The 13,169-nt window shown below is 44.9% G+C and overlaps 1 protein-coding gene across 3 annotated transcripts in view; it reads left to right on the top strand.

Moving 5' to 3' along the window:
* The window catches only part of FNDC1 (fibronectin type III domain containing 1), a 99,460-nt gene that overhangs the window by 15,615 nt on the left and 70,676 nt on the right, over nucleotides 1-13,169 (top strand). For 2 of the 3 annotated variants that reach the window (XM_060114999.1, XM_060114998.1), the window contains exon 2: nucleotides 10,667-10,861. The exons of the other annotated variant lie outside the window; for it this stretch is intronic. In XM_060114999.1, coding sequence (XP_059970982.1) covers nucleotides 10,667-10,861 — 195 coding nt within the window. The remainder of the gene's footprint in view (nucleotides 1-10,666; nucleotides 10,862-13,169) is intronic. 3 annotated transcript variants of the gene reach the window in all.

Below are 13,169 nucleotides of genomic sequence, written 5' to 3'. Positions count from 1 at the left end.
TGAATTCAATGCACACTGCTAAACTGTTCTTAATTTGTTGGGAAACTTGGCTTGAAGGGGACTAATAAAAATTCAACTTAAAACGTCTCAGAAAACATCCTGAGGGAAAAGGCAGATTCATTTTAAGAGTCTCCTTTGGGCTTGAGAATTTGATTTTGGCTTCGCCGCTTGCTGTTTGTTTTGAAACAGAATTCTTTGCTGCTTCATTTTTGGGTCAATTTTTGTGTTTTTCTGCTTTGTAGATCTTTCCCAAGGTGCTGGGGGTCAGGAGAGAAGAAAGAAAGCAGATAATGAAGGGGATTAAAATGAGGTTAAACTATATTAGCAAGTATTCTGGCTTCCACTCTTCACCCCAGTATTCCCCCCAATACAAACAAACAACCTAGAATCTAGAACATTCTAAGCAAACTTTGTCCATCGGGAGCTGTTAACCCTTGAGGTGATGCGAGTGTTGGAATGATGGCGTTGTTTACCAGCATCAAGGGACTGTGGCTGCGTTGAGGGTGAAAGTGGCCTTGGCTGGGAAGTTGGGGGCCATCTCCTGTGGAGAAGGGGACAAAGGAGAGAGTGCTGCCCATGTGGCACTGGGCTCTTCCCTTGGGAAGTCCCCATGTGCCCACAGGAGTGCCTGGTGGCCTCAGGCGTGACCAGCTTGTGTGCAGCCCCCAAGGGGAGTAGTTTCCCGAAGCCAAGTGTGGGGATCAGCTCAGCCCATGACACGAGGCTGCCTGAAGCTGGCGCAGGGTGGAGGAGGCTTGCACAGAGCTGGATGCGGGTGCAGTGGTGCTGCCAGCAAGAGAGGGTGGAAATGGACTCAGACAAACTCTACTTAAAGACTAGCCAGTGGCTCGAATTTTGAGATTTGGATGGCTTCACCATTTGGCTTCTTTGAGCTAATGGAGAAAAAAAACATGATTCACAGTTGTATTCAGTGACCATCCAGCACCCTTATAAGCACAGTGGCATGTACGCATATGAATTTGGCCTTTTCCTCTGAATAGAATGATGCTTTGTTGTTATCAAAATACTGGAAAATGCCCAAGGGGCCGGGGACCTTGCAGGGAATTCAAGTTTAGCAGAGGCTGCTGGCGTGGTGAGCAGGATTGCAGTTGCACCCAGGGCTGGCCCCTCTGGGACTGATGCTCCAGCCACACACAAGAGCTGCCCGGGCCATTCCCGGGCCATTTGGAATCTTCTAGCTTCTCTACTCATACACCCTTACCAGGTAAATACGACGGGACATATTTGCCATATTTGGGGGCATGGGGTAGAATGTAGAATCCAGTAAGTCACCATTAACCTGGAGAAATTGACTGGGTTTTGAGGGATGTGAACCAGGGGTAAAGTCCAGAGAGCCCTGGCTACCCTTGATCTCCCGAGGGACCCGGAACATCTGCTTGCCTCAGTGTTTCTCTCTGTGTGAGGCGGGCATTGTGTGGATCCCCATGGTGGGGTCAGAGGTTCTGTCTGCAAAACTCTTTCAGCTCCCTGGAGTGTTTTTTACGTTTGAAGACCCCAAAGATCTAGAGTTTGGTTTCATTTTTTATTCAGTTACACCTAAAGAACCATGCCAACCGTGGGGAACACTTGGATTGAACCCCATGCCTAGCGTGAAATGTCAGAAGAGGAGCCAGGCCATTATTTTCATACTCTGTCTACCCAGCCCCAGATTTCCAGGTGGAAAACTCAATCAGCCACCTGTAAATTTTACTAGCATCAGTTTTACTTCGCACAGTAGCAAAACACCACCTACTTCCCCCCTCCCCTTTTTTTGGAAGGGAAGGGTCATAACTATTTGGCAAATAGAATTCCAACGTCCATTTGAAAAATTATTTAAAAAGCAGTCATTTCAGTGTTTCGCCCACATGTTGCCAACCATCTGGTTGTTTCTGCATTTCTGGATAGTCCTGTGCTGTCTGGTATCTTATGGATAATTGTTGAAATTTTCCAGCTTTCCTCGGAATCATAGTCAGATCTGTAGATCACATTGCTTCCTCCCCCAAGCTACACTGCAATTTCAGTATGTCCTAACCTTTTTTGGCGTATCGATTGGATTTTTGGTCAAACATTTGTGGTTACACTGAGATCTGTGTTTTCTTCATTTCAGAGTCTGGGAAGTATTTGGCGGTTTTCAGTGGAAAGTCAAACTTGAATTTCAGACAAAGCAGCAGTAGAGGGACTTGCACAAACCTGAAGGTTTTTTTGCATTGAAGAGCAGTCCTTGGTATACTTAAGAAATAATTTTAGCATTCTTGGGTTTTAAGGGACCAGTTTCTTTCCAAAGCTTTTAACATTCCTTTGGGGGTTTTCTCCGTAACCAAGGTTGTCCTCTCCTGCTTCTCAGCCTCCACTGCCAGACTGGGTGGGCTACAGGGTGCCCTCCGCTAAGAATGGCAGCCATCCCTGGCTGGTATTTGCCTTAATTTCTTTGGGTGTGTCTGCACTGGCAGCCTTTTGTGACCAAATGTACCGGCTGCTGGGGTAGCTTCAAAAAAGTTATTTTTGACTTCCATAGAAGACTTTGATTAATAGCCTCTTAATCCATTAGCTTCTGACTGCAAGTGGCGAAAACCCAGCTTGAACTAATTTAAATTCCAGAATTCGTGGCTTGTGGAGCCATACATTGGGAAGGGCATGACAATCCTGCTTAGGGATGCCCGGACTCTTTCTCTCCATCTCTGGTCTCTTCGCCGTATGACAGCAGGAACTGGTCACCCACAATGCCAACCGAAAGCAAAGGCAGTGCTCAGGGTCCAGCTCCAATGAGAACAATTCCTGTGAAGCTTTTGGGGTTGGCTGGGCCACAGGACCAGAGGTCTGTTACCAGGGAACTGGGGGAGGCTTCACTGGGTAGAGAAAAATAATATGTGTCCTTCACACAGCACATTTTTGGTTCCCTGCCTTGCAGAGATTTTAGGGTCTTATTAGGACTCTTTAGGAATGTAGGGAGCTGAGAGACTTTGGATTCCATTAATTTTAGTCCAGGGAATCCTGAAGAATCGACACCAATTCCAGTGAAAGATGGCAGAGATTGCAGTTCTGAGAGAACCCTGACCCCCTCTGGGCATTTGAATGAATCTCTTCTGGCTGAGGCTAAACAGGATAAGACGTAAGGGAATTTGGACTTCAAATCTTTCTGTTTTATTTAAGCTGTGAGGCTGAGAAGCCTTCACTCTTGGACTTTACCTTTTCCCTGGGAGTTTTGTAATAGGAGAGACAAATTGAAACGGGGACTTTTTTATGTTGCTAGTGTTATATTTTCAGAGTATCTTTATTTTGTCATTTCATCTCATTGCTGAAATCCCGTGGGCTATTTTGGACACCATGAGGTGGGCAACATTTGGGATTGAAATAGGAAAGGCCAGAAGTGGATTTTCAGGCTAGAGGTCAACTTGGCTTTGGACTTGGTTAAAGAATGAGCCTTCCTCATTTCAGAGCTTTTTGGGCACCCGGCCGGGGCGGGGGGGCAGTCCCCACCTACGACCTCAGGAAGATACATGGTGGGACAGTGATTAGTACTGGGGGAGGCTCTGAAGGGGAGGCAAGTGGTCCTGACCCTCGCTCTGAAGAGGCAGCCACACTTGACCTCAGGTTGAGGTCATGCCCAGTGGGGTGAGGGAACAAGCTTCTGGGGATGCTCCGGGACTTCCATTGTCCTCTCCTGATGTTTGCTTTGGCCTCTGTCCTCATCCTGTGCTCCCTACCCTCCTTGAGGCGTGCTGATTGGAGGGGTGAGTGGTGAGAGCCCAGTCTCCATTGGTCTACTTTCTCTACTTGGTGGCATTCACGAATTAGAAGAGACAGGCACACAGGTGTCCTCTTGGAGTAGGAAGGCTGCATTCGGCTCCAATCCTGCTTACCCATGGGGAGCGCTGGGTGGAGGCCCAGGCCTGTTGCTCTCACCCAGCCTGTGAGGCAGGTCCTGAGCTGGTCTGCTCTGCAGGCTCAGCTGTGTCCACCCAGAACTGGAGACCGGAGGGGGGACGGGAGCGGGGACAGGAGGCGCGATGGAGGTCACACATTAGATCCACCTTCTCCAGTGCAACCTCCTCAGTAATAAACCTGATAGTTGGATTTCTGACTCCTTTATCTACTCTCTTAAATTGGTTGCGCTCAGATGTTCATAAGGACCGCTTTTGTCCTCTACCCTTCAAACCCCGGCAGAGCTCCTTCACCCATTTCGTCAGCTGAGATAAAATTGTATGTGATTTGTTATTTATCAGCTCAGGAGGAACATATAGGCCCTTTTTCATCGTTGTCCATCACTGCTATTTAACGTCAATCTATACATTGTGTAGTACAATATGACCGTGAGTTTTGAGATACAAATCTATTTTTCAGATTTAATTTTCAAGTCAAATCAAACTATCGTTTGAGTCATTTCCCTCAGTAAGTATGCAGTAGAAAACTCAAAGAAGAAATGCTTATTTTTCTTGTAATGACTGCATCAGTTATTGTCTCAGAAAATATTGGGTTCTACCAATTAACATTCTATCGGTGGATTTTCCTGCCTCAGCTGGGGGGTAGCCTCCTTGTCTAGATGATTCTGTGAGAGGTTGCTCTGGCCAGTGCAGTCACAGGAATGAAAGGATTTGAGCTTGTTTTTCAGCAACTGTTCTGTTTCTAGATGGTAGGTGGGCCGTAAATCCAGCTCAAAGTATTCATTCATTCCTCTGATATTCGTTGAACTCTGTGTGCCGACGCTTTGGTGTAGCGGATTTGACTAAAGTCAGTCAACTTGGATGTGATGGATGTGATGGAGCAGGTACAGAGGAAGCTTGCAGGCAGGTTAATGGTGGTCTCACAACTTCTCCCTCACGTCTGCCATCCATCTCCCTTCCCTTCTCTTTTTGCCTGTCTGGAGAATGTAATGAAGTAACTGGAGGATATTTTTTAAAAGTAGAACAAAACAAAACAAAGAAACACAACACTTTGGATCCAGAAAGATCCAGCTACTATTCTGAATCACAGTCTTAAGCAGGATTTCCCCATGGATTGTGTCATTTTTTTGGATCACTTTTATCCTTGATTCATTGTATGAATGGATTCTGAACTCTCCTTCTCTTAATCTGAGAAGTAGCCCTTGACAGAGCTCCCTTTCTAGGAACGTATTTATTTTCGGCTGTTGCAGATAGGTGTGTACCCTTAAGGATGGGTGGTGAGTCTGAACCAAGAGTTTCATTTTCAACACGTTCAGTTTGGAACTCACATGGGCCTATCAAATAGGCAGTAGGGACTCTCCGTCTGGTATGGTTAGGGCAGAGCTGGGCATGTGGAAGTCATTGACTGTACGAGTAGTTGAAGCCTAGGTAGCACCTCACACTCCCCTCCCTAGACTCATCCTGAGATGGGTCCTCCTTACTTCCTTGGAGCCTAAGCAAGTTTTTTTTTCACAGCTTTTGGGTCTCTTGGGAGAGAGAGGGAATTCTGGAGGTGAGAAATGTGTCCTTGAACAGATCTGTACCTCAAGCCTTCAGGGGCTGGGTTAGTGCTGGTTCTTCTCCAGACTTTAGCATGCACCTTGACCTGGCGCTCTTACTGATGGACCCAGACTCCCACGCGAGTCTCAGCATTCACACAGGACATTGGGAAGTTGTCAGGATCAGCAACTAAAAGGCTTCTTCTGGAGTTAAGGTAGAGGTCACCAGCTGGCTGCCAGTGGACTGAGTCTGGCCAGCTGGTGTGTGTGTGTGTGTGTGTGTGTGTGTGTGTGTGTGTGTGTGTTCATATAGTGTTTCTTAAAACTTAAGTGAATTAGTATAAAATTGGGACACTTCACACAAAAATCAAGATTTCTAGCTTCTTAGAAAAAAATCCCCAGAATATTGGACAATCCGGATCCTGAATTGCTTTTGGTCAGCAGGTGCCAGAAAGTAAATTGTGCCTTTGGTCAGCGTGTACATTCCTTAATATGTCTTTGCTTATTTGCTTCATCTTCCTGTCCTTGGAGGTGTTTGGGTTGGGGACCCTCGGTTGACCTCATTAGTCTAAACCATTCTAACGTCTTTCTCTTCAATCCATTAGCCATTTAAGTGAGTACTGAGTGTGTGGTCAGTATCCGATGCCCAGAGAGGTGCCAGAGTGGGGAGGTGGGGAAGGGAGAGGTGAGGGACTGAGCCTTGTCCACTATGATAAATGAGCCCTGTAGAGGTTGGGCAGATCAGGCCGGCCGTGGGACCCAGCTCTGGACCCTGCCCTCCCGAGGGCTTTCGTCAGCCCTGTAGAATCCCTTGAGGCCACTCTGAGGACTCTCTGAGGACCGACATTGCGGAGCCCTTGGAATCTTGAAATCCATCCTTGAACAGATGTGGATCCATACGTGGACCCTTCAACCAAATTGGCCTGCTAGGGCCCTCTTGAATGAGACCTGGAGTTTGGAGCTTAGACCAAAGTAAGAACTCTGGGTGCTGACTGTCCCTACTTTTCATTCTCAGACGGACCAGTAGAGGTCTCATGGGAGCCATGGCATGGAGATATCTAGCTTGGCAATTACCAGGTATCTGAAATATCATCAAAATACCATTTTGCCACTCAGTACCTGGTAAAACATTCTTGAATCTGGATGAGGTTTACTGGTATGAACTGTGGGATGACTCTGTCATGGTGTGAAATTGCTCGAGTCATAGCAGACTCTGCTGGCTGCTGCTTCTGTCTCGAGCACCTTACCATCTGTCTCCATCAAAGACAGCCTTTAATGGGGGGTGATGGGGAAAGACACGGACAGGAAATTCTTTTTGTTTCCTCTGAAATCCCTTAGGGTGCAGCTTGAGCTCACGTCCTCATTTTGCCTTCTGTGGAGATGAAAAAACAGCTTGTCACAGCCCTAACCTGTCACACACACTCTGTGAGATGCCCTCCCAACATCCCCTGTATTGGGTCATGTGATTCCTGTTCTCTTGACTTTGGGTTTGTCCTTCTCTTTGGAGAAGCGGTTCATGGCATACATGGCTTTAAAGAGTAAACCCCTGTATCATCTTCATCAGATGAGAATACTGAAAACTATTACAAGAGGGTTCTGTGCTTCATTTATCTAGCAGACAGGAGGGTCTGTTCTAAGTTTCTAAGAACACTTAAAAATAAATAAGGAGCCAGTGTATGTCATGTATCAACTTTATGCTACCAGAATGCTGATCTGGAACCCAGAATGCTGTCTGCAGACCCTGAAACCAATTTCACGCTCCTTATGTCTCTACTTCACATTTAAGGAATGAAGTCATGAGACCTACAAAACGATGATCAGGAATAGAACAAACTGCCATGTTTCTAGCCCCAAGAATAAGTCTTCGGTCAAGTAATCCAAGTTCACACACATTGATCTGTACCTGCCTAGAATGGTTCTTCCTTAGATAGAGGCTGGTTTGATGAATACTCTCAGAGCTCAGGCACTTGGAGGGGGGAGGGGTAGGCCTGGAATGACCACAAATTTCCTTTCATGTAGCCCTCCTGTTCTTCTTTTCGTCCAAGCCTTTCTGAGGCATGGGTGATGTTGACTAGGCAGCATCAACAATGATACCAATTTTAAATATAAAAATTGATGAGAATCCAGGGAATGAAAATGTCGCTTAATTAAGTCACTGTAATATTTTGTTTACTTGGCCCAATTTGTGTGTGTTAGGGAGTTGGGTGGGGGGACGGGTTATGGTACATTGGTCTAAAGCCTTTGGAGAATCTTAAATTCAGGACTGATTTTACAAGCAGATTCACCCTAAGGCTGCCTCTAAGGGATGATTCCAGGGTCCCCAAGGTCTTCGTGTTCAAAAACGACCTTTATTAGGTAACTCTCCAAGGCCTAAAATGTCACCATTAGAAAGTCGTTCCTTTGGCCTAAGATTTTGTTATAAGAATGCAAGTATTGTTCACTGACTCCATTCCTTCCAGAGAGAGGAGAGGATGGGTACAGGCAGCAGGAAGCAAGGTGACTGTAGGTGAATGCAGAGCAACCCCCAGAGGGGAAAACGGCAAGGGAAGGTGGGACAGATGGCGGATCACATGATAAACACAGCTGGAGGCCTCACAGTTGGTTTCAGGAGACTAGTGGCTTCCTGAATTAATTCTCCATGAGTGTGGTCATTGGTCATTTATGAGCAGGGACAGGGTCTGAGGGTCTGCGAGCTCTGGGAAGAGCCTGGTTTTGCAGTTGGACACAGCAGGATCTGCATTTGGTTCCACCCCTGTTCCACACAGCTGTGTGACTCTGGGCAGTTCTCCTAACCTCTCTGTTCCAGGCCTTGCTTTCTTCATCTGCCACATGGAGGGAGTAAATAACACCTCCCAGGCTGTGTGTGTTAAGAGCACCTACTGCAGTGTAAGTTTCAGGGCAGAGGGTGGCAGGTGGTAGGCACTCAATAAGCCCTCTTTTCCTGTCCATTTCCCTCTTCCATTTTTATACTTGAGAGTCGTTTTACACCATATGGCCTTTTTCTTAGTGCACAAATGCTGATGCAGGCAGTTATCGAGTTGAGACACACTGATGGTACTTGATCATTGGCAAGAGGAGAACAAACAGACTCATGCGTGGACACGCTCGGAAACTGATGGGGTAAGCGGAATGCAATGATATGCGTTAGGTTTTGGCGACCCAGGGGGATTTGCCTCTTGTTCTTCTTTACTTTCCTTGTCTTATTGGAGCTCCTTGAGGTTTTGAATGTTCCCCTGTGCTGGGCTGATGCAACCATTTGACTGCGATTCTCATGTGACTTAGAAATTATTCCATGCTGTGTCCAAGGACAGATGTAAGGCAGAGCAGGAATGAACAATGAGCATATTTATAGATTGTTCCTCTTTTCAGACGTCAGTAATGATCATAAAGCATCTTCAGACCCAGGCCGTTGTGTACTGATTGAATCACTCGCACCCAGAGGAAAACGTGATGGTGTCAGGGCTTCGCAAGTCTCACATTTTCAGACCATCTGTCTGAAGGGAGGTTTGGAATTGAACTGTAAAGAAAAGCGTTATTCACTTATTCATTCATTTGTTTTCTTCCTTAGGAGAATCACCTAACCATGAACATCCTTTCATGGTGTTGGAGTCCTTGCTTTGTTTCCACCGATATTTTGGTCAGGGTGAAATATTGGATTCCTGGGAATGATTTCTGCTCTTGTGGGAAATGGGGATTGCAACTAGAAAAGGTCAAACACGTGGCAGAGAAGGAGGGGAGGTTTTTGTAGTGAAGCCTTGGGAGAAATAAAGGAAACTGAGGAAAGGGAGCCCCGGTCCTCAGACAAAGTAAATCCTGAAAAGTTTCTCGTAGGCGAGGAAGGGTCAGTGAAAATGATGGCAGAGTCGCCATGATTGCTAATTTTAAATATCCAGAAACTCACTAGAGTGCTGTCTTTATTGTCTCCTCAACTCAAAATTTCCCCGATGGTGTTAAGCGTCTTGTCTGTGCTTTCTCCCATCTCGGGTTTACAGGACCCTCACCTCTGACGTTGCGGAAGGAATGCTTTCTGGGGTCTGGTCCGTGCTCATCTTCTGACACTGTGTTTTTGTCTCCAAAATGGACATTCTTTCTCTAGTGCCTCGAAAATTATTATATTCATACTCTTATTTTTTTCATTCCTTGAACTTCTTCAGTGGGGGTTCCAGGAGTTCTCTCTTATCATTTTTACGCCTGAAGCAGCAGGGTAATTTTGGGAAGAATAAGTGATATATGTTAGACTCAGCCACACTTATTTTGTTCAGAATCTTCATTAGTGTTACAATCACATACTAACCAATCTATGTGTCATCACGAAACACTCCTTTTTCCCTTTCTTCTTCTATGAGGGTCTAAATTCATTTTTCTTAATGTTACTAAGTTTAAATGTTTCTGGGTTTTTAAGATGACTTTACCCCCTGAGAATGCCTTGCATCATTGAATAATCAGTTTCAGATCCAGATTTGCCCCAGAATTGACTGTTGCGTGAATATTAGCATCTGTTTATATTATGTTGCGTTGCAATATCGGTTACATTATGAGCTGAGATATTTTGTTTGACAAAATATTATGTTTCATTTTGGTTATTTTTGAAAATCAAGAACACTCTTTTGGAACTTCATAACTGGAGATAAAAATGTGCTTCTTAATAATTTGTCCTTCCCCTTCTGGGACAAAATATGGAAACATTTAAATTAGCTACATGCAGATAAAACCAGCGGGTTACCTCTCTTTCAAGGTGTTGACCTTGGTTTGTTTTCTTTGTGGAAACGAATGATTCTGTTATCTCACTTTGGATACAATGGCAATTCTTCCTGATCGTGAGAGTTTTATATTATTTTTCTCAGAGCTGTTTGAAAGATTGTCCAGCTGTACCATGCAAAATCCTAAGAATTTATTTAATACATGAATGCTTCTGGAGAATATGTCAAATTACTATTTTGTTCATCTTGCACTAGCAAGGCAACATGATCAAGCTGGAGATCGCCTAGCGTTTCTTTTGATTTATCTTACTTTTGGTTTAAATTTACCACCCACAGTTCCCTGAAATGCATAAAAGCTTGTAGGTTTGGTATGCCTGTTCTGCTGGCGCACTGTAATGATGTCCAAATGTGACGGTACTTAAAGTCTTCAGGATCAGACAGATGGAAAGGCATTTGCTCTTTTGCTAACAATGTCAGAGAACATTGGAAAAAATTCGTTCTCCCAATCTGCCCTTCCCATGAGTTGATAGTTGCGCTGTTTGCATAGCTGACCACCCACTGAAGCCAAGGCATGTGAAACTGCTGTCCACTAAAATGGGCCTGAAAGTCACGTGGGACCCACCCAAAGATGCTACCAGTAGACCCGTGGAGCATTACAACATTGCCTATGGGAAGTCACTGAAAAGTCTTAAATACATCAAGGTGAATGCGGAGACACACTCCTTCCTTATTGAGGATGTGGGTAAGTGAAACTCTGGTCTTGTTCCCTGTCAGAACTAACTGTACACCTACCTACACTCTCCTTCCATTCTCAGGGTGACTATTTGTGGGACAGAAATGGTACCCAGTGGTTCTTTGGGGATGGACAGCCAAGGTCAAGTGGCTATTAAGCAACAGCCTTCATCTTGCCCATGGGCTTCCCCAACCTGCCTTTGAAGTCCAGTATTCCTGGATCTCTCTCCACGTTGATGTAGGGAACAATTTTTAGTTTCTGGATGTGCTTTTGGAAAATACATCAACCCTTTTTTATCTCAGGAAATTGACAATTGGACAAGTCTGTAGCCTGATCTTGAGATTTCTAATTTATAAACCATTTTATAATTAGGGATTACTCAAATAATATGTCCCTGTAGGGGTGTGTGATGTGTCATGCTTTGCCACATGTGGTTCAAAGATATAACATTTCTCGCCATTAGATTTGATTCTGGAAGTTTGGGGTATTTAGCATTTTGCCTAAATATATTCTTTTATAAGTGCAGATGTAGGTGGTTTTGAACTTAGGCTTTGAGCTGCCTCCAGTGGATCCTCTATCTTCTGCTTTTTGGGTCCCACTGGCCTGAAACCCTGTTTATTCTACAGTCATCTCATGGTCCAACCTTAAGATGGATCATAGGAAGTAACAGAAGTCAGCACCTGTGACAACCAGGTTCCCCGCCAGCCACGTTAGCATTCTGCTGCGTTCCTTCAGTGGATCAAAACCAGCTTGTGGCTTCTTAGTTTCCTGGTCACCATCCAGTACACTTACTCCTTCTCCGCCTCCTGCACTGTGATATTAAGCTTTCTGGGTAGCAGAGCAGAAAGTGCACGGAGGGGAGACAAAGAGGGACAGATTCCCGTCTTCATGGTTCCAGCGAAACATACGTTTCACTGGATCTGAATCTCCTCCACGTCACTAGGGCCCCACAGAGTCCTACTGCGAGGTTAAATGGAGTTTCTATCCCACCAAAGGCACGAGCAGCGTCACATTTGCTTGCTCAACCCTTGGGTTGTTAGGGTTGCTGCAGAGAAGAAAAACATGCAGAAAGAAAGCCCTAGAACTCACTGCAAACTGAGAGTGTCTCCCCAGCATCTTTCTGATGAGTTAACTGAACAGAATCGGAGACACGTTGATGAAATTTCTTTGAAATACGATTAAGCTCAGAGCGAAGAGAGAAAGTGCCTGGCGAAACCTGGTTTTGCTTTTTGTCTGAACCTAGAGCATTTCCCAGTTAGTCCGGCAGGTCGTGCCAAGCCCTCAATGCCACCAGGCCCTGCCATGGTCAGGCAGAAGGCGGACCAGTCTTGAGCATAGCAGGGGTACCAGATGTGTGGCTGCCCCTGGGCCTCTGGCTTGAGAACTGAAGTTTTGTGAAAGGAACGTTCCTCACTTTGAGCAATGCAATTAACGTTATTGCCTTGGACAGAGCTCTTACCTCTCCAACCCTTCATGCCCTCAAATGCCCACAAACTTTCATCTCTTCAAGGAATTGGCACCTTCACTTACCTTTCATAAGATAATAATTCATTTGGAGGAAAACCAGCACTACTAGAGTTTTGCTTTTTGAAGCTGCAAGTTCAGGGTACCCTCCATTTGTAACACGGTGTCTGGGTTTCCTTTTGCATCCCAGCAACTTCAGGATCTCAGCCAAAGAGACCTTTGCTACGTGTCCTTGACCTGTAGATGCACGTCAAAGAGTGAAGCCCAATTATTTCAAGCTTAGCATATCCAAGATCCCAGGAAATGTTTTTCTAGACTTTTTGTTGAAATAGTCAAAGACAGCATGCATACATAGTAAGGGAAATATTTCATTATGAAAAGAGGAAAATTCCGTGTAGCTTTATTTATTGCAGTGAAGATTTCCCATGCACTAAATTTTATGAGTTACCCTGAAATTTTCTCACTATTTTTGGAGGTTGCCATTTGGAGTTTCCATTGGGAAATATTCTTTGTAGTTACTAACACTGTGGGTTAAACCAGTTATCTAGTGGACACTGCATGCCTGTTTTCTACATTGATTTCACATTAAAAAAACGCAAAAGCTTTTCTTGTTGACTATTCATGAATGCAGGTTTATTACACATGTCATGTACTTTGTATTAAATAAATTTTGTGTTCTTTTGGTCAGGTGTGCTTCAGTTGCCTGGGATGAATGTCAGTGATTTTGATTAAAGAAAAGAGAGAAAACTATAGTTAGACTGGTCACTTAATTCAGATTTTTATATTTGGTTATAACTGGTATAAGGAAGACGCTGACTTAAATTGTCATTCTTGGAGATTTGAAACGGTGGCT

Source organism: Mesoplodon densirostris, chromosome 12 (genome assembly GCF_025265405.1).
Source record: "Mesoplodon densirostris isolate mMesDen1 chromosome 12, mMesDen1 primary haplotype, whole genome shotgun sequence".
Taxonomy (NCBI): Eukaryota; Metazoa; Chordata; class Mammalia; order Artiodactyla; family Ziphiidae; genus Mesoplodon; species Mesoplodon densirostris.
The sequence above is the reverse complement of the archived record's forward strand: the minus strand, read 5'-3'. Positions and strand labels throughout refer to the sequence as shown.